The 27,070-nt window shown below is 34.4% G+C and overlaps 1 protein-coding gene across 4 annotated transcripts in view; it reads left to right on the plus strand.

Annotated features, from left to right (window-relative positions):
- Positions 1 to 27,070, plus strand: part of ASCC3 (activating signal cointegrator 1 complex subunit 3) — a 335,131-nt gene that overhangs the window by 20,990 nt on the left and 287,071 nt on the right. For 2 of the 4 annotated variants that reach the window (XM_082475077.1, XM_082475079.1), the window contains exons 2-4: positions 4,373 to 4,503; positions 6,985 to 7,135; positions 21,534 to 22,093. In XM_082475077.1, coding sequence (XP_082331203.1) covers positions 4,414 to 4,503; positions 6,985 to 7,135; positions 21,534 to 22,093 — 801 coding nt within the window. In that variant the 5' untranslated portion in view covers positions 4,373 to 4,413. Of the gene's footprint in view, positions 1 to 4,372; positions 4,504 to 6,984; positions 7,136 to 11,767; positions 11,942 to 21,533; positions 22,094 to 27,070 lie in introns of those variants that run through there. The other 2 variants (XM_082475080.1, XM_082475078.1) reach the window with 2 other exon arrangements.

The raw sequence follows: 27,070 nt of genomic DNA on the forward strand, positions 1-27,070 counted from the left end.
AGCTTTAGAGTTTCCTGTTAGTGCAGTGTATAACAGTGTGACCTCATTACCAGACCCCATTGTTAGAACTCTTCTTAGAGTTTCAGTGTGAGTGGTATCTTGTTTTTTTAAGGTTTGTTAGGTTTGTGAATTAGAGTAAAAATCAATGAAATCTTACTGCCTGCTTTTTAAAGAGAGGGACAGGACATTCAGATTATTGTGAGATATGTCAAAATGATGAAAGTAGTGGTCCCAAATACTTGTTAATGCTTAAGACCTTGCCTGAGGCAGAATAGTCCATATATCCCGTGTCTCTTGTTCTGATTCTACATTTTGAAAGCACTAACGTGTGTGGTTAAAAAGTAGGGTCCGAGGCAGAATACTGTTCAGTTTAGTGTCAAGACCTTTCTTTAAAGACTTCTGACTTAATGTCAGCCATCATGAATAGCGTTCTTGTCTTTGAATAGAATTCTCTCAATCTAGGTAGAGAATTTAAACTCCAGTGCCCTAAGGCATACATTGTATGCTTTACTTCTCAATGGATGATATTAACTATGTTCCATCTGTAGGATAATTGAGAAAAAAGTCATTCAGTTCACTTTCAGTAAGACCTTGTTGAGAAAGACTGCTGAGAAGCAGATTGTGCAACCTAACTCAAGCCACCAAATTCTTAATATAGATGGAAACTCCTTGGTTACTATTGATTTGAGACAAAATTGAATGGTGACTTCAGAATAAAAGATACTATCTCTAAAACTGGTTCTCAAAGTATGGTCCTTGACCTGCTGCATCACTGCAGAATTTGTTGGAAATATAAAATTTTTGTGCCCCATCTCAGTGCCATCTGATCTGCTGAATCAGAAACTTGGAGGTGAAGAATAGGGAGGTGGGGCTTAGCAATTTGAGAAGCCCTCCGGTGACTTTTTTTTTTTTTTTAATTTTGTTTATTTATTTATTTTTGGCAACGTTGGGTCTTTGTTGCTGTGTGCGGGCTTTCTCTAGTTGCGGCGAGCGGGGGCTACTCTTCATTGCGGTGTGCAGGCTTCTCATTGCGGTGGCTTCACTTGTTACGAAGCATGGGCTCTAGGCAGGCGGGCTTCAGTAGTTGTGGAACACGGGCTCAGTAGTTGTGGCTCGCGGGCTCTAGAGCGCAGGCTCAGTAGTTGTGGTGCACGGACTTAGTTGCTCCGCGGCATGTGGGATCTTCCCGGACCAGGGCTCGAACCCGTGTACCCTGCATTGGCAGGCGGATTCTCAACCACTGCACCACCAGGGAAGCCCCCTCCGGTGACATTGATGCACACTAAACTTTGAGAGTCTCTTTGCTGTCCACTGACTCCTGCTTTCATTTCTTCTTCCAAATGCTCCAGAAAGTGTGTTACCTAGTGTTAGAAAAATCCAGATGTGGTTCTCTGAATCATCTCGTTTCCAGAAATGCTCTCCTAAATTCATTCCCAATGGATACTTGAAATTTAAAGTCAGCTAGCTAGGGAGTTTATTTGCAAATTGGATCATTTTACTTTTCTGATTAAAGTTCTTCAGTGTGGTGTGGATAATCCATCCGTTTTTTTGCCCCAGCCATTCTCATACCATTTCCTTACAGATTTGTAATGCAATCATCTATGTTTTTTAATCTTTTGTGTTTCTGATTTCTAATCTAATTGTATTTTGCTCAGAAAATATGAGCTATATCAGGGGTCAGCAGACTAATTTGGTCACACTGAGCCCAAGAATGGTGTTTTCTTGTTTGTTTGTTTTGTTTTTTTAAAGAAAAGAAAAAAAGCAAAGATTATACAGCAGAGACTGCGTGTGGCCTGCCAAACCTAAGTATTTACTCTCTTTCTGCAAAGTTTGTTGACCCCTGATCTATATGATACTTATTTTTTGAAATTTGTTGAGATTTACTTTATGGCCTCGCATACATAGACCATTTAAAATTGTTACAAGTGTACTTGAAAAGAATATATATTTTCATATATGTTAGGTTAAATTTACTAATTTCACGGCTCAAGTTCCCTATTTTTTGTTGAATTTTTGTTGATTTGACCTATCAATAGTTGATCAATTATTGAACTTTCACTTTGATGTTGGACTTGTTACTTTCTTTTGGAGGTCTATTTGTTTTAATTATTTTGAGGCTATTCCATCAGGGCATGCAAATTCAAAAGTTTTATACCTTCTCAGTGAGCTGTATCTTTTATTATTATGTAGAGAAGTGTTTTGTGTTTTTTCCCCCCATCCCTAATAATACCTTTCGTTTTTAGAGTCTATTTTGTCTGATCTGGTACTATTGATATAGCCACCAGATACTTTTGGTTATTATTTACAGGAGGTTCTTATTCTATCTCTTAACTTTCAACTTTTCTCTGTCCTATTTTAGGTGTAGCTCTAGTGTTTACTTGATTGCTGTTTAGTAATTCAGTCTGTCAATCTTTTGGGTGTTAAGATTAATTCATTTACATTTATTGTGAGTATCGATATATTTGGACTTGTTTCTCTTTGATCTACTTAATGTATACTTTGTCTAGTTGTAACAGCATACTGGGTTATTTCTTCAGATCTCTCTTTCAGATCACCACTTTTCACTGTATTTAATCTATTGTTTAACTCATATATTGATTGTTTTTAATTTAACAAGTATATATTTTTATTTTTAAAAGTTATATTTTCAAATTTGCTAGTCATTTTATTATTCATTATTTTTAAATTCTCTCTTATTTTGTTAAACGTTTCATACAGTTATTTTATATCTAATTACACTAATATAGGAGCCAGAGATTTTTCCAAGTATTAAGCTTTGTAATAACTTCAAAGGGTATATGCAATCAAGAAGAGCAGAAACAGGGAGTGGCCTGAGACATCCTATATGTCCCCCTAGTTGTTCGTTCTTTCAGTCTCACAATGGACACATGCTCTTTGGCCCAAACAATTAGTGAGGTCTCTTAATTGAGTTTTGTTGGTCTTTTCACACTGTGAGAAGTGTTTGGGTTATAGAACATCTCTATTTTAGACTCTAGAGTAGGTTTTTATATGCTCTGCACTATTGACATTTGGGGCTAGACAATGCTTTGCTGTGAGGAGGCTGTCCTGTGCCTTCTAGTATGTTTAGCAGCATCACTGGCCTCTACCCACCAGGAAACAGTAGTACCCTCCCAACCCCCCAGATGTGATGTCCCAGAGTGTCACCAGATATTGCCAAATGTCCCAACGGGGGCAAAATCATCCCTATTTGAGAACTGTCCTAGGGACTTACATAGCTTATGTGACATTCTCCAGGGAGCCATGCCTTATAAACACTGTAGTTTTGTTGTAATAAGCTATCTTAAACCAGGATAACCCTCTAAGAGTATTCCATAGATGAGGACTCCCCTCATAGTAAATATAATTAGTCTATTTGCCAAAAGATTAGTTGTTTAGTTGTTAGCATATAAACAAGGAGATTAGATCAGATTACCTGACTTCTTTCTTTCCCTGGGAATTCTCCCCTTCCTCAGCTGCTCTAATTCTTTTCTCGTTCTTCAGTCTCCCTGTTACCATGGTCTCCTTTTCTCCATTTTTCTTCCTTTTATTATTAACCAAATAATTACTGAGTGCCAAAAATATTTTAGTACTGTTCTGTTTGCTAGGGGAGATCAGTGAAATGAAGGTCTTTTTTGTCATGAAGCGGGGAGATCAGTGAAATGAAGGTCTTTTTTGTCATGAAGCTTACTCTTTGTGGGGTAAGACAATATATAAATAAGTAAATAAAAGAATGTCAAATATTAATTAGTGCCTATAAAAATAATTGAAATTTTGTACTGTGATAGACAGTAACTGGGTAGCTGCCCTGTCTAAGATTGAGTGGTCAAGAAAGGCCCCATCTCAGGAGGTGTCTTTTAAGCCAAGACTTTTGTGTCAAGGAGTCAGCTGTATGAGGATCAGAAGAGCATTCCAAGTAATGCAAATGCAAGTAGGTGGAAACATGCTTGATACTTTAAGAAGAGAAAAAGCCAGTGAGACTGAAAGTAAGGGATAATGTGAAATGAAATCAGTGAGTGTAAAATGAAATTGGAGAAAAGATGGGCAGGTGCTTTTATCTCTCTCAATATTTTTGGCTGTAGTAATACAGTATTTGACGCCTGTACTTAGGAATCAGTAGAATTCATTTGAAGGAATGTTATGGTAGTACCCACAAACAAGGGGGGGGGTTTTGTCTGTTTCTTTCTCACCTATAAGCCAATGCATTATTAAATAAACTACTTGGGTAGAAAATGTGTCAGGAGAATTTTTCAACATTGGTAGCAATTGCTTTTTAACTAATTGGTTTCTTTTTTTCTTATACAAGCTAATTTGTTGAATTTGATTACCTCGCCCACCTCTCTCTACAGATAAATATCATCTTGTTTTGTTTCAGTTTCAGGTTTCTTGTTGTATGGATCACTGATTGAATAATAGATGGCTTTACCTCGTCTCACAGGAGCCTTGCGCTCCTTTTCAAATGTCACCAAGCAAGATAATTATAATGAAGAAGTGACTGACTTACAGGTAAACTTTTTAGATGAAAACCATTATAAACATAAGATACGGGCAAATATTTGGCATTCTTTTTTTTTTTTAAAGATTTATTTATTTGATTGATTGATTGATTGATTGCTATGTTGGGTCTTCGTTTCTGTGCGAGGGCTTTCTCTAGTTGTGGCAAGTGGGGGCCACTCTTCATCGCGGCGCGCGGGCCTCTCACCATTGTGGCCTCTCTTGTTGCGGAGCACAGGCTCAGTAGTTGTGGCTCACGGGCCTAGCCGCTCCACGGCATGTGGGATCTTCCCAGACCAGGGCTCGAACCCGTGTCCCCTGCATTAGCAGGCAGATTCTCAACCACTGCGCCACCAGGGAAGCCCTGGCATTCTTTTTCTCAATTCTGTGTGCTTTTTTTTGTTTGTTTTTGGCTGCATTGGGTCTTTGTTTTGGCGCGCGGGCTTCTCTCGTGGCGCGCAGGCTCAGTAGTTTGGAGCGTGGGCTCTCCAGTTGTGTTGCGCAGGCTTAGTTGCCCCGCAGCATGCGGGATCTTAGTTCCCCGACCAGGGATCTAACCCGCGTCCCCTGCATTGGAAGGCTGATTCTTAACCACTGGACCACCAGCGAAGTCCTTGTGTGCATTTTTAAAAATGGCAAGTTTTATCTTTTTTGGTGTTATACCAAGAAGGGGAATGGGCATATTGATGTTTGCTATGGGAATACTTATCTTAAGCACTTATAAGTGTATTGTCAAAGAGGACAAACAGAACTATGATATTGAATCCTTTGTTAACTTTTCCGTTCCTAAGATATCTGCCTCAATTAATTTTGTAATTTAATCCATTAATTTACCTCTAGATCATCTGAGTAAGTTTTCAGATCTCTGGTCAAATTCTTATCAAATGTGAATATTAATCTCTTAAACTCTGTAGCTGGTCTCATAATTCACTTCTGTCTTGTCCTTATAATTGGTTGTGGATGTAATAGGCCTAAAGGTCCATGAACTGTGCATATGAAGGAATGAGCCATTTAATATAGTATATGAAGGAACTGGCCCTATGCTGTTTTTTAAAAAACAGCAGTCACTTTTCTGACTCCTTATTTGACTCTTGTAGAATATTAACATTGTTTCCTAGTAGGTTGGAATTTTATTGCTTAAAGCCCTTATGCAGTTTTACAATTAATAGCTTCACTGAAAGATTGATACTAGGAAAAAAAAGATTTGTAACAGTCTTTAGGTAGATTTTTCCTCTAATGATGATACAGAATTTTGCTACAGGCAAAACAGTTAACCTTCTTTATGATGGGAGCTATTTTGCATTTTCACAGCAATTAAAATAAGGATATATTCTATACAGTTAATTAATATTGCTATCTTAAACTTGAATCGCCTAACCAAGGCCCTTTACAAGTTATTTTATATAAGAGATGCAACAGGAGATTTTAAAATTTGAAAGTTACAAGGACTGCATGCTCATCCCATGTCATTTAATTTATTCTTGTAGGCTTTTAAACACTTTTTCCCCCTCTGAGGAAAGAAAGTGGCAGATATAATGAGCCTCATTTTAATGTAATTTTTTATCTTGGGAAATATCCAACATATACAAAAGAGACAGAAAAGTAACGTGAAACTTTGTGTACCTATGACCCATTATAACAGCTTAATTCAATTTAGGGCCAGTCTTATTTCATCTCTACAGTTGCCTGTTTTCCTCCCCCTAAACCCAGATTAATTAGCTCCATTTCAGTTTAGAAAACTGAGGCAGGGAAGTAATAGTGAATTATGAAAGTAATAGGAACATTGTCAATAGAACCAAGAGGAAAATTACAGTTTTCTGTCAGACCCGCTACTTTTCATTTGGTCACAAGACGTCATGAAGTTTAATCCATGGATCAAGTCCAATGATATGAAGTAAAATTTTTATTGCTTTCTGTGTCAGTTCTTGAGAATGGAAAGATTTATAGTCTCAAGGAAAGTGTGTGTATAGATAAGAATCTCCTGGATGCCTAACTTGTTCTAGGATCAGACTTAGGAAAGCAATACTGATTTGAATATATTGAACCTGTCATAGGAGTCTTATTTTCTTTAAATGCCTTTCATCAAAAAGCGTGACATAAAGTTCTTATACACAGTATGGTTTAAGCTATGTTAAAAACGAGCAGGAAAATGGAAAAGAGGTATGTGGGGTGTTACCGACTGTTATCTGGATGTTGGACTTTTTGCTTTTTACTTTGCCGTATGGAAATTATTTCTTAATGAGTATTCATTGTGATTAAACTGTAAAAAAAGGAAGCTTTTTTAAAACATATCTTTAAACAAATGAGATTCTTTTAAATCACATTTAAATAAAGCTCCTTCTGGGAGCTGTAAATTTGGATGTGAGTAGATACAATTTTGAATTCTTGTGGGTAGTGCCAAGTTCTATAATGTAATGCAAAATATATGTAATAAATGATAGATTTGAGAAAACCTTTAATCAGTATGTTTCTGTATTATTCTGTCTGTTTCAGTTGAAGCGGTCTAAACTTCATGAACAAATTGTAGGTTTGGACCTGACATGGATGAAGATTGTAAAATTTTTGAATGAAAAGCTGGAGAAGAGTGAAATGCAAAGTGTAAATGAAGACTTAAAAGATATATTGCAGGCTGCAAAACAAATAGGTATAGTTTTGTTATTTTTTTTAAACCACTAAAGTTCAAAAATAGATTCCTTTTAAACTATATACTATAGAGTGAAAGGTTAAATTTGCAGGGAAGTATTCATAATTATGAGACAGTCTTATCTATCAAGGAGCTTAGGATTCAGGGAGGCAGAAGTAAACTAGTAATTATAATACAGTCAACTTGAGGGATTTATAGGAATTTAGGGTTTAAACCACTGTCTTTATTGAAATAAGGATTAGGGTAAATTAAAAATTTTATGTAGTTGGAAGGAACCTTAAGATGCCCACCTAACACACAGTGAGGGCCAGTACTGAAGCTGAACTTTTCTTCAGTTCCTGATGCACACTAATATTTACATCATTTGATTACATTTGAAGGAGATTGTAGTTAGAGATTGTAACACTCTGGGCTTAACACGGGTTACTTTCCCAAGATTGAAGACAGAGTAAAACAAATCAAGTGACTCTTTGGTAAAACATCTGAGTTTGTTCATGGAAATTCATTGTCCCGTTCCAGACTCCGATAATTAAAAAGCATAGTTAACACTACTGTAGTTCTAACTGCAAATTCAGGTTTCTACCTATGAAAAGTTCAGACTGATAACTTTGGCTCTGTATGATCTGGCCTTCACCTTTCTCTCTGACCTTGAGTCATCCTTGTTTTCACTAACTGTGCTTCAGACACATGGCCTTTTCTTACTTCTGCAAACTCACCAGGTTGGTGCCTATTTGAGGATTGTTGTACATGCTGTTTCCTGTGCTGAGAATGTTCTTCTGTCCTAATATTAGAGTGGGTAGATCCTTTCTTGTTATTCTGAGCTCACCTAAAAATTATTTCCTTAATGAGGCCTTCGCTGATCATCTAATCTCAAGTGTTTACCTAGTCATTCTTTATCTTGTAACCCTCGGTAACATTTTCTCCATAACATTTATTATCTGATATTTTGCTTGTTTGTTTATTGCCTGTGTTTTGCTACTAGGATGTAAGTTTCATGAGAATAGAATCTTATTTTTCTTGTTCAACACACTCCATCCCCAGTGCTTAGAATAGTGCTTGGTATATTTTAGGGTCTTAATAAAATTTCACTTGATAAATAAATGAAAAAGTTTTCTCAGGTGATTTCTTAGTAGAAGGAAAATTTAGATCCTAACTTCACCATATGCTGGTTGGCAGTTTTCTTCCCTTCACCAACTTTGGAAGGTGTTTCTATTATATCTTGTATACTTGAAGACTTTTTATTTATGATCATCAAATCTTTGAATTTATTATTCAAATATTTTGACTTTGATGTATTATTTAATTATCGTTGGTTTGTAGTATAGTATAATATGGAATTTAATGCCCTCATAATTTAAGTTGTGAAAGTACAAAATGAATGTCATGTATGTTTTTGCAGTTAGATGATCTTTTGAAGTTCAAGGGCTTTGGTAAGAATTGAGATTACTTACTAAGCCTAGGGAAAACAGAGCACACTGATGTGATTTGTGACAGCATTTGACATAGACTCAGACTTTATGTTTTAAGAATATTGAGGCAGTTAGGTTCATTAGAAAATAGTAGCAAAAATGCAAAGTCTCCAATCTACCTAGATTACCTTGAGTAGGATCTTAACCCTTCTGGGCTTCACTGTCTTCATTTCTAAGATGTTAGAATTATTTGTCGGGGGGGTGGTCTGACTTAAGTAGTTTTCAAAAACTGTAATATCCTTCCTTTAATTTTATTATGAAAATACCTCAGAATACTTAGCAAAAACAGTATAAAATATTGAGCTTATTCAGTACCATGACTAAATTTTTCTTTATTAAATGATGTGGAAATTAAGGTTATTAAAAAATAAGTTATTCTTTAGACTACTTTCCCCAAATATCTCTGAAAAGTCTAAACTTATTGTTTTAAATAGCCGATCATTAAACATAATTCTAGGAGTTTTGCCTTTTAGCAAAGCATCTGATTCATACTCAGGAGCTAATCTATTGACTGATGTGTTTAAGGAATTGATTATTTTGAGATGTCATGTCTCAAAAGAATATTTTCATGACAGATAAAATCTTAGGGTTGTATTTAGGAAAATGCTCTGTTATATATACTTTCTAATGGTGTGTTTAAGTTGAAAAACTATTAGTGAAACTAGTAGTTGACTAGTAGTCATCCACTCTGTTTGAATGAAAATACTGCTGATACTGGAAATGTAATTAAAACTAGCAGCATTGAAATGATTAGTCTTATGGAAAACATGTCTTTGTGTCTTCTCTTATATCATCCTTTTAGCACAGGTAATTTTGGTGTAATTGTGTTAAAAACGTGGAGCAAGAGAATAAAGTAAAAAGAACAATCACTTATATTTCAGTTGAGCATAGTAGTGTGAGGTACATGTGTATTGACCAGTCAGAGTAATAGGTATTTGAAGCTGGAGGGGACATCAGGGAACATCTTGTCCAATCCCTTCATGTTGTATGTGAAGAAACAGGGTCCTTGAAGGTTAAGTGAACCCCGTGGTTGATTTGTGGCACAGGTAGGCCTAGACCAAAATTCTGAAATGGAAACATGATGGAAATCCTAAATTCTTTCCTTTCCTTGTAGTTAGAGATCATGTTCTCTCAAAGTCTACTTTTCAGCTATTCTCAAATTGACTCCCTCTACATATTTGCCCTAGTTTAGGCTTTTACCATAGCATGTCTGAACTACTGCAGTAGCTTATTGCCTCACCCTTCCTTTCTTATTCAACTTCTTCACAGTCACTAGACTTATCTTTTTTTTTTTTTTTTAGACTGATTGTTATAAGAAGCAAAGCTCATTTTTATTCCCAGCTTGCTCTTTAGACCAAATTCCTTAGAATGGGAAAGGAAAAGTTCCTTTATGAATTGAAATAATTTACCTTTTCATCTCCTTGCCATTCTGTCACATGCAACCTTTGTTCCTAACATATATAATGTTTACTATCTTACTTTCCTAAGCAGTCTCTCTGTCATTGTGTGTTAGCATAACTTTCCCCATTGTGATCATCTGGTAAAATGCTTCTCATCTCTGAAGAAATGGCTTAGGCTTCATCCATGTCCTTTGTTATTCCTTTCCAGTGTTAGTAGATAGTGTTCCATTAGAATGGCATCTATTCTATATTTTTTAGAGTACTTTCTCATTATTTGATATTTACCTCTGTCCTCTCCCTCATGGACTGTGAATGCCTTGATGATACAGGGATTCTAGGAATCAGAGTGTCTTCGTACTCCAGTGCCTAATGTGGTGCAAGGGATACACAGATGTTCAATAAGTAAATGAAGTATTGAGAATCCAACTAAAAGTCAACCATGGTCTCTACTACCTCTGATGCTGACAATGTCTTACAAGTGGTAGCTTTTTAAAAATTTTTGTAATTTTAAAGTACTTTTTCCTCTCAGATTTATATTTGATATATTCTTATACCTTTTTACGATTTCATTCTCCCCACAAAGAGTATTTTAATAATAAAACTTAGCTTGAGGGAGAAAATACTATAAATTATTTAAAAATAGTATTCTTGGCACTTAATCTTAGTTTATTTAATTACTCATTGTAGATATAGCTATCTCCTCCATGGATTTTGAAGGATAAGCATAGTTGTATTAACCTATATTCTGCTCGTAATGAAACTTTGTCAATATATTTTATGTGCTCTAAGTAAAAACATTTTTGAAAATAAAGAGGTCAAAATTGAGAATGACATTCAGTAAAATGCATTATGTATTAGGCATGTATTTCTGTTATTTAGAGTTTTAAATGATCATTTCAGGAGGCTAAGATTTTCACAGAGTACACAGAAAGTAGGATGGGGGTCAAGAATGGTGGAAAGATCAGTAGGAAGACCCAGCAGTTCCCTAATCAGCTTTGTAAGTGAATCTCTCTCCTAAGGCCAAACAGAATGATCTAGTAATTTTACTCTGAATCCTGAATACAAATCAGGACTCAGCCAGAACTGAACTAGTTTTGTTTTTTTTCAGTGTTCAAGTTATTTTGCCATACACAGACACGTTTGTTTTGCCTTCTTTAATTTATAACCCCTGCTTTATTTGGATTTTGGTGTTTTTATGCATTTTACTTTTAATAACTTTATCTTTGAGAAAAGCATGAACCAAAAGGTAGGACAGGAGTAACTTACAAAGTGTGGTTTAGGGAATTTGGGAATTCATTATGTTTTTTGAGTTGTCAAGGAAATAAGATTTTACTATAAAAAAGTGAGGAATCAAAACTGAGAGTGGAAAGCAGTTTATAAAGTAATGACTGGAAAAAGGAAGTATAAGAAGGTATTAGCAGGATCTGGCAATTCTGTCTATGGAAGCAAGGGTAGGCATTTAGAATAATAAAGGCCTGTTGTGTATGGGATATGGCAGGAGGTTTTGCAGAAGTATTTGTGAAAAATAGCTATCTTGAAAATTGTGGATTCCAAAAAAGTTGAGTTCTACTTCTCATAGATTGGCAGACAAGGTAATTTGGAACAACTCTTCTGCTGAGAATAACTAGAAAAACTATAAAACATAAAATTTGTTTGACTGCATCAGCATACTACCAAAGCATTGAAGAATTATGGGGCCAAGATCTAGAAGCAGAAATAAACCCCGAAAGCATGACCCTGGTTTGGGCCACTTTTTCCTAAAGGTGACTGTCCATTCTGGAAGAGGAGGCCAGATGGAGAAGAAGAAGATGAGACAATGAGCAAAGCTTTTGACAGATTCAAAGGACCAAGATGACAAAAATGACTAAAATGGACAAAAGAGGAAATAGAAAATATGAATATATGACTATTAAAGAAATTGAATCTGTAATTAAAAACCTTCAGACAAAGAAATCTATGTGCCTTTTTGGCTTTACTGGGCAAGGTCATTTAATGTCATTTAAAAAGGAGGGTATTGTTGATTAAAGGAGGTTACAGGCACATAATAATCAAATGTAATATACTATCCTTGATTTAATGCTAAACCAGAAAAAAAGTATAAAGATATATTTGGGGCCATTGTAGAAATTTGAATATGTGTTGGGTATCATTAGATAATATTAGATAAGATCTTAGGTGAGATAGGTGGTGTGGCTATGTAAGATATCCTAAATCTCAGTGTCATGAAGACTGCAACATACTGTCAAATGGATCAGTTAAAGAAATACACGTGAGAGAGAGGGTGCAAGTGCATGTGAGTGCACAAAATGTTAATTATTAAATTATTAAATGGGAAAAATAGTGTGATTCATGTAAAGAATAAAGGTTTAAAAGTCATATGATTATTTAGTAGATGAAGAAAAAGCATTTTATGAATATCTAAAATCCAATTGCGATTTTAAAAAATACTTAGCTAACTAGGAATGGAAAGGAACTTCCTTAATTTGCTAACGGGTGTCTATAAAAAACCCTAGATCAAACGTTATATTTAATGTTACAGTGTTGAAAAATATTCTCTTTTGAGATAGCGAATTAGAGAAGAATGCCTATCATCATTTCTGTTTCTCACTGTACTAAAGGTCCTTGCTAATGTAATAAAGCAAGAAAAAGAAAGAGTATAAAGATTGAAAAAAACTGCCATTAGTCATATGACTGTGTTGTTAGAAAATGAATTTAGCAAGGTCAGTATAAAAATCAATTTTATTTCTACTTACGAGCAGCAAATTTTCAAAAATTCCATTTTCAAAAGTATTAAAAATCATCAGATACCTAGAAGTAAATTTAACAAAAGATGAGCGGGGTTTCCTCTTGGAAAACTAAAATATTATAGAGAGAAATTAAAGATGCCCTAAATAAATGGAGGGATATACAAAGGATTGAAACACTCACTACTGTAAAGATATCATTTTTACCCAAATTGATCTACAGATTCAATGTGATCCCAGTCAAAATCTCAGCAGGTTTGTGTTTGTGGGTATGTGTTTGAATGTAGAAATTGACAAGATAATCTGAAAGTTACATGGAAATTCAAAGGTGAAGGACAGCCAAGTCATCCTTGAGAAACAAAGAGGGAGAGCTTACTCTCTGGATATTGACTTATTATAAAGATCAGTAATTTAGACAGTGAAGTATTGTTCCAAAGATAGACGAATAAACCAGATGGAAGAGAGTCCAAAAACTGGCCCACAGGTATTAAGGATACTTGATTTATCATGAAGGACTTCAAGTAGTGAGACATGGCTGAATGTCTCACTACTTGAAGTCCTTTTGGGGGAATAAACTTCAGTTATTTAACCTTTCTATATCTGTGTTTCTCTGTAAAATGAGGAGAATGCTTGTAAGGTTCATGTGACAACTTTAGATGATATACTTGTTAGAAAAAAAGTACATTAACAGGCAGCAGACACAAATATGTAAGAGGGAAAAAATGAAGAGAGTATGGGATAGTTATGTTTAACTTGAATCATTTTTGTACTTTTTTATATATAATGCTGTCCTAGGAAAGTTGCTGGTACAAGTATTTTACATATTTGTAAAATAAATTGTCATAACAATCAGTTAGCTAATCTCTATTCAAATATAAAATGTTTATAGCCACTTGCCTGCCTTGCTGTTTTTTTTTTTTAACACAACTATTTTTTTTTTAATCAGTCATCAATTTTATACACATCAGTGTATACATGTCAATCCCAATCGCCCAATTCAACACACCACCATCCCCACCCCACTGTGGTTTTCCCCCTTTGGTGTCCATACATTTGTTCTCTACATCTGTGTCTCAACTTCTGCCCTGCAAACCGGTTCATCTGTACCATTTTTCTAGGTTCCACATACATGCGTTAATATACGATATTTGTTTTTCTCTTTCTGACTTACTTCACTCTGTATGACAGTCTCTAGATCCATCCACGTCTCAACAAATGACTCAATTTTGTTCCTTTTTATGGCTGAGTAATATTCCATTGTATATATGTACCACAACTTCTTTATCCATTCGTCTGTCAATGGGCATTTAGGTTGATTCCATGACCTGGCTATTGTAAATAGTGCTGCAATGAACATTGGGGTGCATGTGTCTTTTTGAATTACGGTTTTCTCTGGGTATATGCCCAGTAGTGGGATTGCTGGATCATATGGTAATTCTATTTTTAGTTTTTTTAAGGAACCTCCATATTGTTCTCCATAGTGGCTGTATCAATTTACATTCCCACCAACAGTGCAAGAGGGTTCCCTTTTCTCCACACCCTCTCCAGCATTTGTTGTTTGTAGATTTTCTGATGATGCCCATTCTAACAGGAGTGAGGTGATACCTCATTGTAGTTTTGATTTGCATTTCTCTAATAATTAGTGATGTTGAGCATCTTTTCATGTGCTTCGTGGCCGTCTGTATGTCTTCTTTGGAGAAATGTCTATTTAGGTCTTCTGCCCATTTTTGGATTGGGGTGTTTGTTTCTTTAATATTGACCTGAATGAGCTGTTTATATATTTTGGAGATTAATCCTTTGTCCGTTGATTCGTTTGCAAATATTTTCTCCCATTCTGAGGGTTGTCTTTTCGTCTTGTTTATGGTTTCCTTTGCTGTGCAAAAGCTTTGAAGTTTCATTAGGTCCCATTTGGTTTTTTTTGTTTTTATTTCCATTACTCTAGGAGGTGGATCAAAAAAGATCTTGCTGTGATTTATGTCGAAGAGTGTTCTTCCTATGTTTTCCTCTAAGAGTTTATAGTGTCTAGTCTTACATTTAGGTCTCTAATCCATTTTGAGTTTATTTTTGTGTATGGTGTTAGGGAGTATTCTAATTTCATTCTTTTACATGTAGCTTTCCAGTTTTCCCAGCACCACTTATTGAAGAGACTGTCTTTTCTCCATTGTATATCTTTGCCTCCTTTGTCATAGATTAGTTGACCATAGGTGCGTGGGTTTATCTCTGGGCTTTCTATCTTGTTCCATTGATATATGTTTCTGTTTTTGTGCCAGTACCATATTGTCTTGATTACTGTAGCTTTGTAATATAGTCTGAAGTCAGGGAGTCTGATTCCTCCAGCTCTGTTTTTTTCCCTCAAGACTGCTTTGGCTATTCGGGGTCTTTTGTGTCTCCATACAAATTTTAAGATGATTTGTTCTATTTCCACAAAAAATGCCATTGGTAATTTGATAGGGATTGCATTGAATCTGTAGATTGCTTTGGGTAGTAGAGTCATTTTCACAATATTGATTCTTCCAATCCAAGAACATGGTATATCTCTCCATCTGCTGGTATCATCTTTAATTTCTTTCATCAGTGTCTTATAGTTTTCTGCATACAGGTCTTTTGTCTCCCTAGGTAGGTTTATGCCTAGATATTTTATTCTTTTTGTTGCAATGGTAAATGGGAGTGTTTCCATAATTTCTCTTTCAGATTTTTCATCATTAGTGTATAGGAATGCAAGAGATTTCTGTGCATTAATTTTGTGTCCTGCAACTTTACTAAATCATTGATTAGCTCTAGTAGTTTTCTGGTGGCATTTTTAGGGTTCTCTATGTATAGTATCATGTCATCTGCAAACAGTGACAGTTTTACTTCTTCTTTTCCAATTTGTATTCCTTTTATTTCTTTTTCTTCTCTGATTGCCGTGGCTAGGTCTTCCAAAACTATGTTGAATATGGTGAGAGTGGACATCCTTGTCTCATTCCTGATCTCAGAGGAAATGCTTTCAGTTTTTCACCATTGAGAATGATGTTTGCTGTGGGTTTGTCATATATGGCCTTTATTATGTTGAGGTAGGTTCCCTCTGTGCCCACTCTCTGGAGAGTTTTTATCATAAATGGGTGTTGAATTTTGTCAAAAGCTTTTTCTTTATCTATTGAGATGATCATATGGTTTTTATTCTTCAGTTTGTTAATATGGTGTATCACGTTGATTGATTTGCGTATATTGAAGAATCCTTGCATCCCTGGGATAAATCCCACTTGATCGTGGTGTATGATCCTTTTAATGTGTTGTTGGATTCTGTTTGCTAGTATTTTGTTGAGGATTTTTGCATCTGTATTCATCAGTGATATTGGTCTGTAATTTTCTTTTTTTGTAGGATCTTTGTCTGGTTTTGGTATCAGGGTGATGGTGGCCTCATAGAATGAGTTTGGGAGTGTTCCTTCCTCTGCAATTTTTTGGAAGAGTTTGAGAAGGATGGGTGTTAGCTCTTCTCTAAATGTTTGATAGAATTCACCTGTGAAGCCATCTGGTCCTGGACTTTTGTTTGTTGGAAGATTTTTAATCACAGTTTCAATTTCATTACTTGTGATTGGTCTGTTCATATTTTCTGTTTCTTCCTGGTTCAGTCTTGGAAGGCTATACCTTTCTAAGAATTTGTCCATTTCTTCCAGGTTGTCCATTTTGTTGGCATAGAGTTGCTTGTAGTAGTCTCTTAGGATGCTTTGTATTTCTGTGGTGTCTGTTGTAACTTCTCCTTTTTCATTTCTGATTTTATTGATTTGAGTCCTCTCCCTCTTTTTCTTGATGAGTCTGGCTAATGGCTTATCAATTTTGTTTATCTTCTCAAAGAACCAGCTTTTAGTTTTATTGATCTTTGCTGTTGTTTTCTTTGTTTCTATTTCATTTATTTCCACTCTGATCTTTATGATTTCTTTCCTTCTGCTAACTTTGGGTTTTGTTTGTTCTTCTTTCTCTAGTTCCTTTAGGTGTAAGGTTAGATTGTTTACTTGAGATTTTTCTTGTTTCTTTAGGTAGGCTTGTATAACTATAAACTTCCCTCTTAGAACTGCTTTTGCTGCATCCCATAGGTTTTGGATCGTCGTGTTTTCATTGTCATTTGTCTCTAGGTATTTTTTGGTTTCCTCTTTGATTTCTTCAGTGATCTCTTGGTTATTTAGTAACATATTGTTTAGCCTCCATGTGTTTGTGCTTTTCACGTTTTTTTCCCTGTAATTCATTTCTAATCTCATAGCATTGTGGTCAGAAAAGATGCTTGATATGATTTCAATTTTCTTAAATTTACTGAGGCTTGATTTGTGACCCAAGATGTGATCTATCCTGGAGAATGTTCCTTGCGCACTTGAGAAGAAAGTGTAAACTGCTGTTTTGGGATGGAATGTCCTGTAAATATCAATTAAATCTATCTGGTCTATTGTGTCATTTAAAGCTTCTGTTTCCTTATTTATTTTCATTTTGGATGATCTGTCCATTGGTGTAAGTGAGGTGTTAAAGTCCCCCACTATTATTGTGTTACTGTCAATTTCCTCTTTTATAGCTTTTCTTCCTTGCTGGTATTTTTAACAAAGGGAATGAGCTTAAGTTAATAATGTGATGCAGGGTTATAATATATTGGTATTTACAGTTACAGATCAAATGTCAGGGGTAAAATGGACATTTAAAGTTTGGCCATAACATGAAAAAATAAATTTGTAAAATACGTCCTCCTACACATTGAAGAATTACTTAGTCAAGGAACTCATTTGTTGACAACTTCTTAATTGAATATTTAGCAATTAAGGATGTAAACAGTTGATGGATATTTTTATTCATTTTTCAATTAAAATTTCCTACTCATCCTTTTTAAAGAATTCCTCAACTATGAAGGTAGGCAACTAAAAAGTTATAATTTACAACCTTTTAATTCTTAATATTTTGCAATCAAAAGAAAAATATATAAGTAAATTGTGTGTTGAGGATGATTTGATTGTCATCACTCAACTCTAATTTTACAAATTTGTTTTATGTTACAGTAATCAGTTACTAATTATATCTTTACACTTTTACATTTCACATACACCTCATTTGCTCTCAATATAACTGTAAAGCAGGCAGGGCAATAATAATTTATTATTAATAAAAAGTATTCTAGTGACCTTTTAAGCACATCTCTTTAAATGTATTGCAGTTGCAGTGCTAGGTGCATAGAGCCAGTTTTCTGGGCTACAGCACCAGTGTTTTATGTATAGAAAATTAGATGTTCAAGTGGTAGGTAACTAGACTAGCTTCCATAAAGGTTTGGAGATCTTAAGTTGGAGATCTTTATTTTGAGGACAAAACTAATTTCCTAAAATCCCTGTTCCTCTCAGAAAGATTAGCACTGTCAGTGGTGTAATTGACCAAAGAGTTTCAGCCTAATAATCATTTAAAAGATTACTTGTTACTAAATTGTACTTAAAATGTAAAGGGAAATGGGCGAGGGGAAAGAGGTTATTTGTGAACAAGATCATGGTTAATCTAACAAGTTCCATTTTTGGATATAGTGTGTGAGAAAGCAAGAACACGGCTACTTATTCTAAATTTCTACTCTGGAAGTGTACCACGCACATTTTCCCAGCGCCCCCCCTCCCCCCTTTCAATGTGGTCAGTAATTTGTGTGCTGGTTCAGCCGGCTTGTGGAGAAGGGGAGCAGCAGAGAAGCGTTTAGGTTCCTGTAGATTTCCCTTTTGATTCCATTTTGTTGAGAGGAGGGTGGGGCCTGCCAGACCTTTGACAAGTCAGACATGTGATTGCATTCATTCCCTTCAGATCTTTTCTCTGTTTTACAGACACCCCTCACATATTTCAGTTAGCAAAAGACCGCTTGATGGGGGAGCTGTACTAGCAAATTGGGGGGGGTCGCCTTTGTCGCTGCCCTCCTTGGGCCCACAGTTCTCTGCTCCATCCTGAGCTGCCTTCTTATCGGGGGTCCTCTGACAGCCGCTCCCCTATGGTGATACGTCATCGCGTGCGGATGGCACGCCGCAACCATGTCTTGGCTCCAGGCTGGAAGACGCGTGTGCGATCGCCATTATGCGGCGCCATCGAAGTCGTCACTTTGCCGTTAAGTTTCAAAATGTGATCGTCTCTTTCTTTGTTGGAGAGCCAGCCATGGCAACAAATGCTGTTTGCTAATGCTTCTCAAAAACTGGAACTCCCAGACTCTCAAGTAGCACGCTACAGAGATTCAGTTTTGAGAAACCCCTTTGTGGTGTGGACACGTGTCCGTTCTTAGCAGCCCAACTCACAGATGGGGTGGAGTAGGTTGTGCAGAAGAATTAGTAGTTAGGCAAGGATATTAACATGTATGAACCACCCTTACCGAACTAGGCTTAAGAGTTTAAAGTATTTGTTATTTTTGAAATTTTGTAGATTACAAAAGGGCTCAAATTAAAAATTTGAATCCTTGAGAAAATTGGTTTTGATCTTTGTAGATGTTTTATGAATCTGCAGTTATTTTTTTTCTTTAAAAGTGAACTCATAACTCACTTTTTTTTTTCTCACTTAATGTATTGTGGAGGTTATTTTACGGCAAGATATATGGATCCACTGTATTATGTTTAATGAATGTAATGTATGGCTGTAACATAATTTAACTGGTGACCTAATGATAGGTATTTAAGTTAATTCCACTTTTGGTAATAAATTTACTATTCTCAAATTTATTTATTTCCTACGGTGGTGATTATTTGTTTGTTTATTAAATGAGAATTAGAGATAAATCTACTTTCTAGAAGTGTAGTGTAGTAGAAAGAACTTTTTTTAGGAGTTAGAAGATTTCTTTGAATCTTGTTTAATAACTAAATAGCTGTTTGATCTCTCCCAAATTTAATTCTGAGTCTCCATTTTAGCATCTAAAAGATGGAGATAATTTTGTTAGGAAGAATTGAGATAATTTAATGTAAAAGTTTTTAGTAAGTTGTTTAAGGAAAATCCCAAGATGCAAAATGATACTCTCTTTACCAAAGAGTAACATTTACAATGTTAGATAAAGAACGAATTTGTAAATGTGAATTCCAGTTTCCGTCAGACTTCGGTAGTCCCAAACCTGTTGAATTATCTGTAGAGTTATCACAATCCCTAAGTTATCCAAAACCTAAGTTTTCCAAACCTCATATATAGACTGAATAAGTAAAATATACACAAATCCTATTCAATTAATTAGTTCAAAAGCATTATTTAATTTCTAGAAGATTTTTGTCATGTATTCTCCTGAATACTAAAAGAATAATTATATGTCAGATGGTGTTTTATAAATTCTTTATAATCGTAAAAGTAGACTTCATACTTAAAGAATTAAATAATGGACATACATTGTAAAATTGCTTATCTTCACTTACATAAACTTAGTCTTCTACACACATTTGTAAACATCAAATAAAATAAAACAATAAAAAGTAACAATAAAAAGTTACTCAGGCAATGTGGTATAATGTAGTAACACTAGTTTGGTGTCATTGAGGCCTGGATTCACTTCAATTCAACAGTTTAAATCTCTGCTGAGACACCTATTTTTGGCTAGGTAACAGTGAGGGAATACAGCAATGTTCACAGTATTATCCTCACTTTGAAAGAGGCAATTGAGCTGGATTCTGAAACATGGGTAGTATTTGAATAATCAGAGGCCTTGGGGAAGATTAAAATAAAGGCATAGGAAATAGGCATAGAATAGAACAGGACCTGGGTTTTGGATGTTAAGAAATTCTTGTTGGCTGGAGCAGGAAATGTATAATAGCCAGTAAAGCTGGAAAAAAAGAATGGGGTCAGTTCCTGGCATGACTTGAAAACAAAGTATAGGAGTTTGGGTTGAATTTCTGAGCTGTATCATAAGCTGCTCAAGATTTGTGATTAATGTGATTGGAGCCATGGTTTCAGGAAGATGATGGTATTAATTATATTATTATTAACTTCACCAATATTACTTTAGGTAAGTCCCATTGACTTTTGGGGCCTTTTCAAGATTGAAGTTCCTTTTTTCTGCTCTTAGAATTTCTTTGAATTCTATGACACAGTTACAGGTTCTTATTTTATTTGAGAGAATCAGATATGAGATATTAATGCCTTAAAGAAATTAGGGGATGCTCCTTTTTACTTCCTCTTACTTTAGTAAGAATTTACTTCTGGCCTCTTCTCAAGAGCAGAATTTAAAAGAAAATGTGTAATATGGCTGACTTTATTTTAAAAGATTCTTTTTATGTTCATCCTTGACCTTTCTACCCTTGTAGAAAAGGTATTAAATGTTTTTAAAACTTTTTTTATTGAAGTGTAGTTGATTTGCATATTAAATATTTTTGAATGAAAACTATGTAAATTTATTTCTTGCCATCTCAGATGTATAGTACGTGGAAAGAAAGTTATGGATTTGTGAGGCTTCCTTCCAGCTCCAAAAGTCTATAATTCAGACTTTTTTTGCACCTTACTTATTTAACTAGCTCATCAAATCAGTTTTTAAAATTTGGTTTTAAGTAAGATTTAGCTAATGCTTCAAATTGTTTTTAGAAAGAGGTAAGGGGTTGTTGTAGGTAATTACTTTGATATAACACTGATAATGGGTTATTTACCTAATACAATTCTTTGGGAATTTGGGAATGGACTTAAAGGGATTTTCCTGTTCCTGAATTGGTTATCTTTATCTATCTATAGCAGAATGTCAGTCTGTTTTCACTGTTGGATTTACTCAGAGGAAGATTTGTAGTAGTTCTTTGAAAATGGAAACTTCAACCATGATCCATTTGAGCTAATGCTGTTTCCTTTGTCTGAATAGTTGGAACGGATAATGGGAAAGAAGCAGTTGAAAGTGCGGCTGCATTTCTCTTCAAGACATTTCACTTGAAGGACTCTGTTGGTCACAAGGAGACAAAGGCTATCAAACAGATGTTTGGTCCCTTTCCCTCATCATCTGCCACTGCAGCTTGTAATGCTACTAATCGAATTACTTCTCGTTTTTGTAAAGACAGTCTTACTGCTCTCGTCCAGATGACAACAGATGAATATGGTGATAGAGTTTTATTTGGTAAAAATTTAGCATTTTCATTTGACATGCATGATTTGGACTACTTTGACGAGCTGCCAATAAATGGTGAATCCCAGAAAACTATAAGTTTGGATTACAAGAAGTTTCTGACTGACCATTTTCAGGAGCATTCCACCCCGGACCTCAAGCCTGCGGAAAAAGCAAACGACTCCTTTTTGTGGTGTGAAGTTGAGAAGTACTTAAATGCAACTTTAAATGAAATGGCTGAAGCAACAAGAATAGAAGATCTTTGCTGTACTTTATATGATATGCTTGCTTCTGTTAAAAGTGGTGATGAACTTCAGGATGAGGTATAGTTGAAGTTATTGCAGTTTTATCTTAATGTGAATTATCTTAATGAAATAGCCTTTTAAAATATGGGTGGCTGGCAAAGAAAGTATTTCTTTAATATTGTGCTACAGTGGTCAAATGTGTAGCCAAATGGTTTTACATAGTAGGCATGCGTATCTTTCCACTACGTAGTTGTAGGAGGACTGTGGGTGTAATGAATAGCAGAAGAGTCTAGGGCAATAGTTAGGGTGTCCACAAGTCCCGGTTACTGGGACAGTTCTGGTTAAACCTGTTGTTACATTGTAATAATTAGTAGTGTCTCTTCTTCAAAAAGTATATAGGTTTGAATGATAAATTATATGGTTAATCTAGTAATAACTGTTTACATTTGTATAGCATTATATATTTCTATGAGTTCTTTGATGAAAATATAATAAACTTCAAAACATTAGAAATTTTATCTATATACTGAATGACTTACTGATTTAGAAAAATATTTTTGACTAGTTTCTATGATTGAAAGAGTAAGCTTTGAAAAACAGACTGATCTAGAAGTAATTGGACTGTTTTATACTACTTGTTCAATAAAGAATTGTGTCTTTATAAGTTTTTTATATCACACAAAGGAAACATTATTTTAATTCCTTTCTATGCCACCATTTGGTTATGTTATTCAAAATGATGAATTACTCTTAACGTCACATGAAAAGTTCAGTTTTGCTCTCAATTACTGGCATTATATTCATTATCTGATATAAATTTAAAATAATGTCAGCCCAGTTTTAATACTGGATGAATAACATATTTGATGAAGGATTAAGAGAGGTGGCATATTGTTGTAGAAAGGGCAGAGACTGAAATCAGAAGTCTTTCCCACATTTTGGTAGTGAGAGTTCAGGTAATTGAATCCCCTAGAGACTTTTTTTGCTGGGTTCTCTCAGGATAAAAAGGATGTGTAGATTATAGAATTGGTATAAGCCTTAAATGAGATACCATGTGTGAGATGATAAGTGGCATTTAATAAGTACTCATTACATGGTAGCTGTGATTATTTTTGTTATTGTTGTTATTACTGAAATTAAGAATTTTAAAATCACATGGAGTATCAGGAATGTAGAAAAAAATCTAGCTTCCCCCCCCCGCCAGAGGAGAATTAATTTAGAGAATTAGCTATTTCCATATATCAAAGTTTTATTAGAGTGTATACCTGATAGATCAGTAAATAAATTTTTATCTATGCCTTGTTATATATAGATGTTTCAAGTAATTAATAAAATGATCCTTGGAGGCTGGGTCTTAATTCAGAGAATTATTATTTTTACTGCTATTTTTTTTTTTTCTCTTTTGCTTTTTTAAGTCTCACTATTCTAAGGAAAATCTTTTGAATTCAGTTTTTGAAGTGAGTTCTGATTTTAAAAGTCTTTGGTAAAATAGAAAAGGTGTTAATAGAAAAATACTTGGGAATATTGGAGATGGAATATACATATCTCTTGGTATTATTTCAATATTAAATGCTATTAGCAGTTATTAATATTGATGTAAATATTGATAGAGTTGTGTAACAAGTTCTTTGGAAAAGTGAATTTTGAGTTATTGATATTATCATAGTTCATGGTTGTACAGCTGGGGTTCATTCTTTATAATATTTCTAATTTTACATTTGCTATTAGCATTATTTCTTGACTCTATGCAGATGGTGTTATTGACCCATGTGAGTTCAGTCCTGAACCTAGCCCTGTTCCAGATATGTGCCTGATCCTAAAAATTAGGACTTACTTGGTTAGAATGTCTTCTGAGGGAAGACTATTTTTTTAGTACTTATTTGCATTATAGATGATTCCAACAGCCTTTGAAATTTTGATGTAATTAGCATGGTTTAATACAGTAGTTCCCAAACTTTGTTCTCAAAACTCCTTTATGCTCTTAAAAATTACAGAGGATCTCATAGAGTTTTTCTTATGTTGTTTATCAATATGTTCTATTGATATTTACTGTATTAAAAATTAAAACAAATTTTAATATATTATTAAATATTGTATTTATTAAAATAATACTAAATATATAAAATAATACTAAATCTATTGCATTAATATAAGTAACTAAATCTATTACATTAATACTAGTAACACTAAATCTGTTACATTAATATAAGTACCATTTTTATGAAAAGTAACTTTTCTAAAATAAAAAATATAGTATGAAGAATGGCATTGTATGACATTTTTTCAAATCAATTCAATGTCTAGCTTAATATAAGACAGCTAGATTCCCATATGTGTTTCTGCATGCAGTCTGTTCTGCATTCTTCATAATTCTCTACATTATGTAACCTCTGGAAATCTCCACTCACTTTATACTCGTGGGAGGATGAGGATGAACGAGGCGATTACTATTTTAGTGTTATTATGAAAATAGTTTTGGCTTCATGGACCTCCTGAAAGGATCCTGGAGATTCTAGACCAGACTTTGAGAATCACTGATTTAATGTATATACTACAGTTTGATAAGGAGGCTGTCGTGATGTTTTTGGTACCCAGAGTAGGAAATCTAATATTATCATGCTGAATTATTAACATTAATGTTTCATGAAAAGGTTTTATATCTATTAGGTATTGTACATTCTTTCTGGTAGTCTTAGCCCTGCTAAAATGTAAGGACACCAACATTAACCAGGTTGACATTAAAATAATGTCTCTTCAACTGTGAAGACAAAATATGTGCTGCTTTTTCTGTCGTCTTTCCACCAAATAATCAGAAGAGCCCTTCCCCTGCCCAGAGTCTGAATAGAGAGCTACCATTGGGTAAAATTATACTTAGAGAATATTTAGAATCATAGAATTCCCCCACCCAATGTATTATTTGTGTGTCTAGCATTCTATCCAAGTTGGTGCCCATATAATAAGGGCTGCTTACTCTAATGGAGAGTTTCTTTTTTTCAAAAGGCATCTTATCCCTTGCTTGAGTAGTCCTCATGTAACTTACTTGTTTTAATGACTGATAACTGCTCCTATTATGTCTGCCATTTAATCTTGTATCTGTACAGGGGCAGTAAAGTTGTAGATGTCTACTCTTTTGTATGACTGTGTTTTAGACATGTGATGGCAGTTAAATTTTTCCCTTCCTTAGCTTTTTTTTTTTAAGTGTAAAACTCCTTCAGTTTTCCTCTACATTAATCCATTATATCAACACAATCTGTGTACAGTTCTTCAGTGCTCCATAGATCTAACAGTATTGACCTGTAGAATGCTTTCATCATCTCGTCTTCAAAGATATCAAACTTTCAGTTGCTTATCCAATCTAAGAACAAGTAACCTAATAATCTCATAAGAAAAAGAATTAAGACTATTTTGCCATGATTTTACTTGTGAATTCTGTTCTTCTGTTACATTTCCACGTGTTGATATTTAGGTTAAATAATTTTCACAACCCATCATTTTTATCATTTCTTTTTTAAATTGGGGAATTTTGCCTTCATCTGGCACTTCTGTTTTCCTTTGTTATTTCTCAGAGATAGCAATGACTCTGACCTCAACTCTGTAAGCAGTTCTTGAACCTTGGCATATGATTCATCAAGGTCTGAACACCTGAACTTATTTATTTGAAGAAGTTAGGTGATTCCTTACTACTTTCTCCATAAGGTAGAACTCAATATTTCTCCATGGGTAGCATTCAATATTTATGGTATTTGTTCTGCTCTTTCCTGTCTTAAGCTAATATTCTCTGTAGGAGAAGATGCATGCAAAGTGAGAATGGACTTGCTTCTCCCATCTTCCCCAGGGAAGAACATATGTCCTGGTTTTATTTCCTTGCTTCAAGCTTGGTAAAAGAACTCTCTTTGTTATTTCTCTCGTTTTTACGTGCCTAGATATTTTTAGAGGTTTAACCTTATAGACACTACTATAATAGGTTTTAAAAACATATATGTAATTATGTTAGTTTTTATTGTGATTTTGCTACCATATTGTCTCTCATGTCCCTCTAATATTTTTCAGTTTATAGTTACTGCGTAGCCATAGTGTTTTATTAAAATCCAATTTTTTCTCTTGTTTTTTTCAGGATTGTGGTGGAAATTCTAGTCTTTTATGCCATTTCATTTTTTAATGCCAACTGTTCTTTGCACAACTTTTTTTTTCTAATTTAAAACAAAGTATCAGTGTAGAAAATTTAGAACATAAAATATAGGAACGAAATCATCTGTAAGATTCTCACTACTTTCTAGTGTTGGCCACTGCAAATATTTTAGAGTATATATTTTTAAAAATATGAATACTTAAGAAAATGGGTCTTATAGTATATGTAATGCTTTTTTGTTACTTAACACTTCTATGCATGTTTTTATGACAATAAAACATGCAATATATTATCTATTATATTTTTTTTTAGTTGAAGTATAGTTGATTTACAATGTGATTAGTTTCAGATATATAACATGGTGATTTGGTTAATGTATAATAACTTTTAATGGCTGCATAGTATACATTTATCATATCCTAGTTTATTAAATTAATACTCTGCTATTGAAGATTTAAGTTAAATCTAGCTTTTCCCTATTATAAATAACATTGCAATAAAAACTCTTATGCTAAATATTTGCTAATACATATTTTTCCCTTGAATATATTACTAGTACTGAAAATTTTGCATCCAAAAGTACTGACAAAATTCTTTCCTGAAAGAATCTACCAGTGTACATTTCTGCCTATAGTGTATAAGAGTATCCTTGTACTTACATCCTTGCCAACCCTGTTTATTAAGGAGGTAATTATATCTCACTGTTTTAATTACATTTCTTATTACTACCGAGGTTAAAGATTTTTTTCCCCATATATTTATAGGCCGCTTACTGCTTTCTAGTGAGAATTGCCAATTTTTCATTTGATGAAGTTCAATTACTCTTTATAATTTATAAGAGAATTTATAATGAGATTAAAAGATTTTTTTTGTGATGTTTTGAGTGTACAAATAGGCAAGTCTATTCATCTTTTCATTTAGGAATC

This window comes from Balaenoptera physalus (assembly GCF_965194825.1).
Source record: "Balaenoptera physalus genome assembly, chromosome: 9".
NCBI lineage: Eukaryota > Metazoa > Chordata > Mammalia > Artiodactyla > Balaenopteridae > Balaenoptera > Balaenoptera physalus.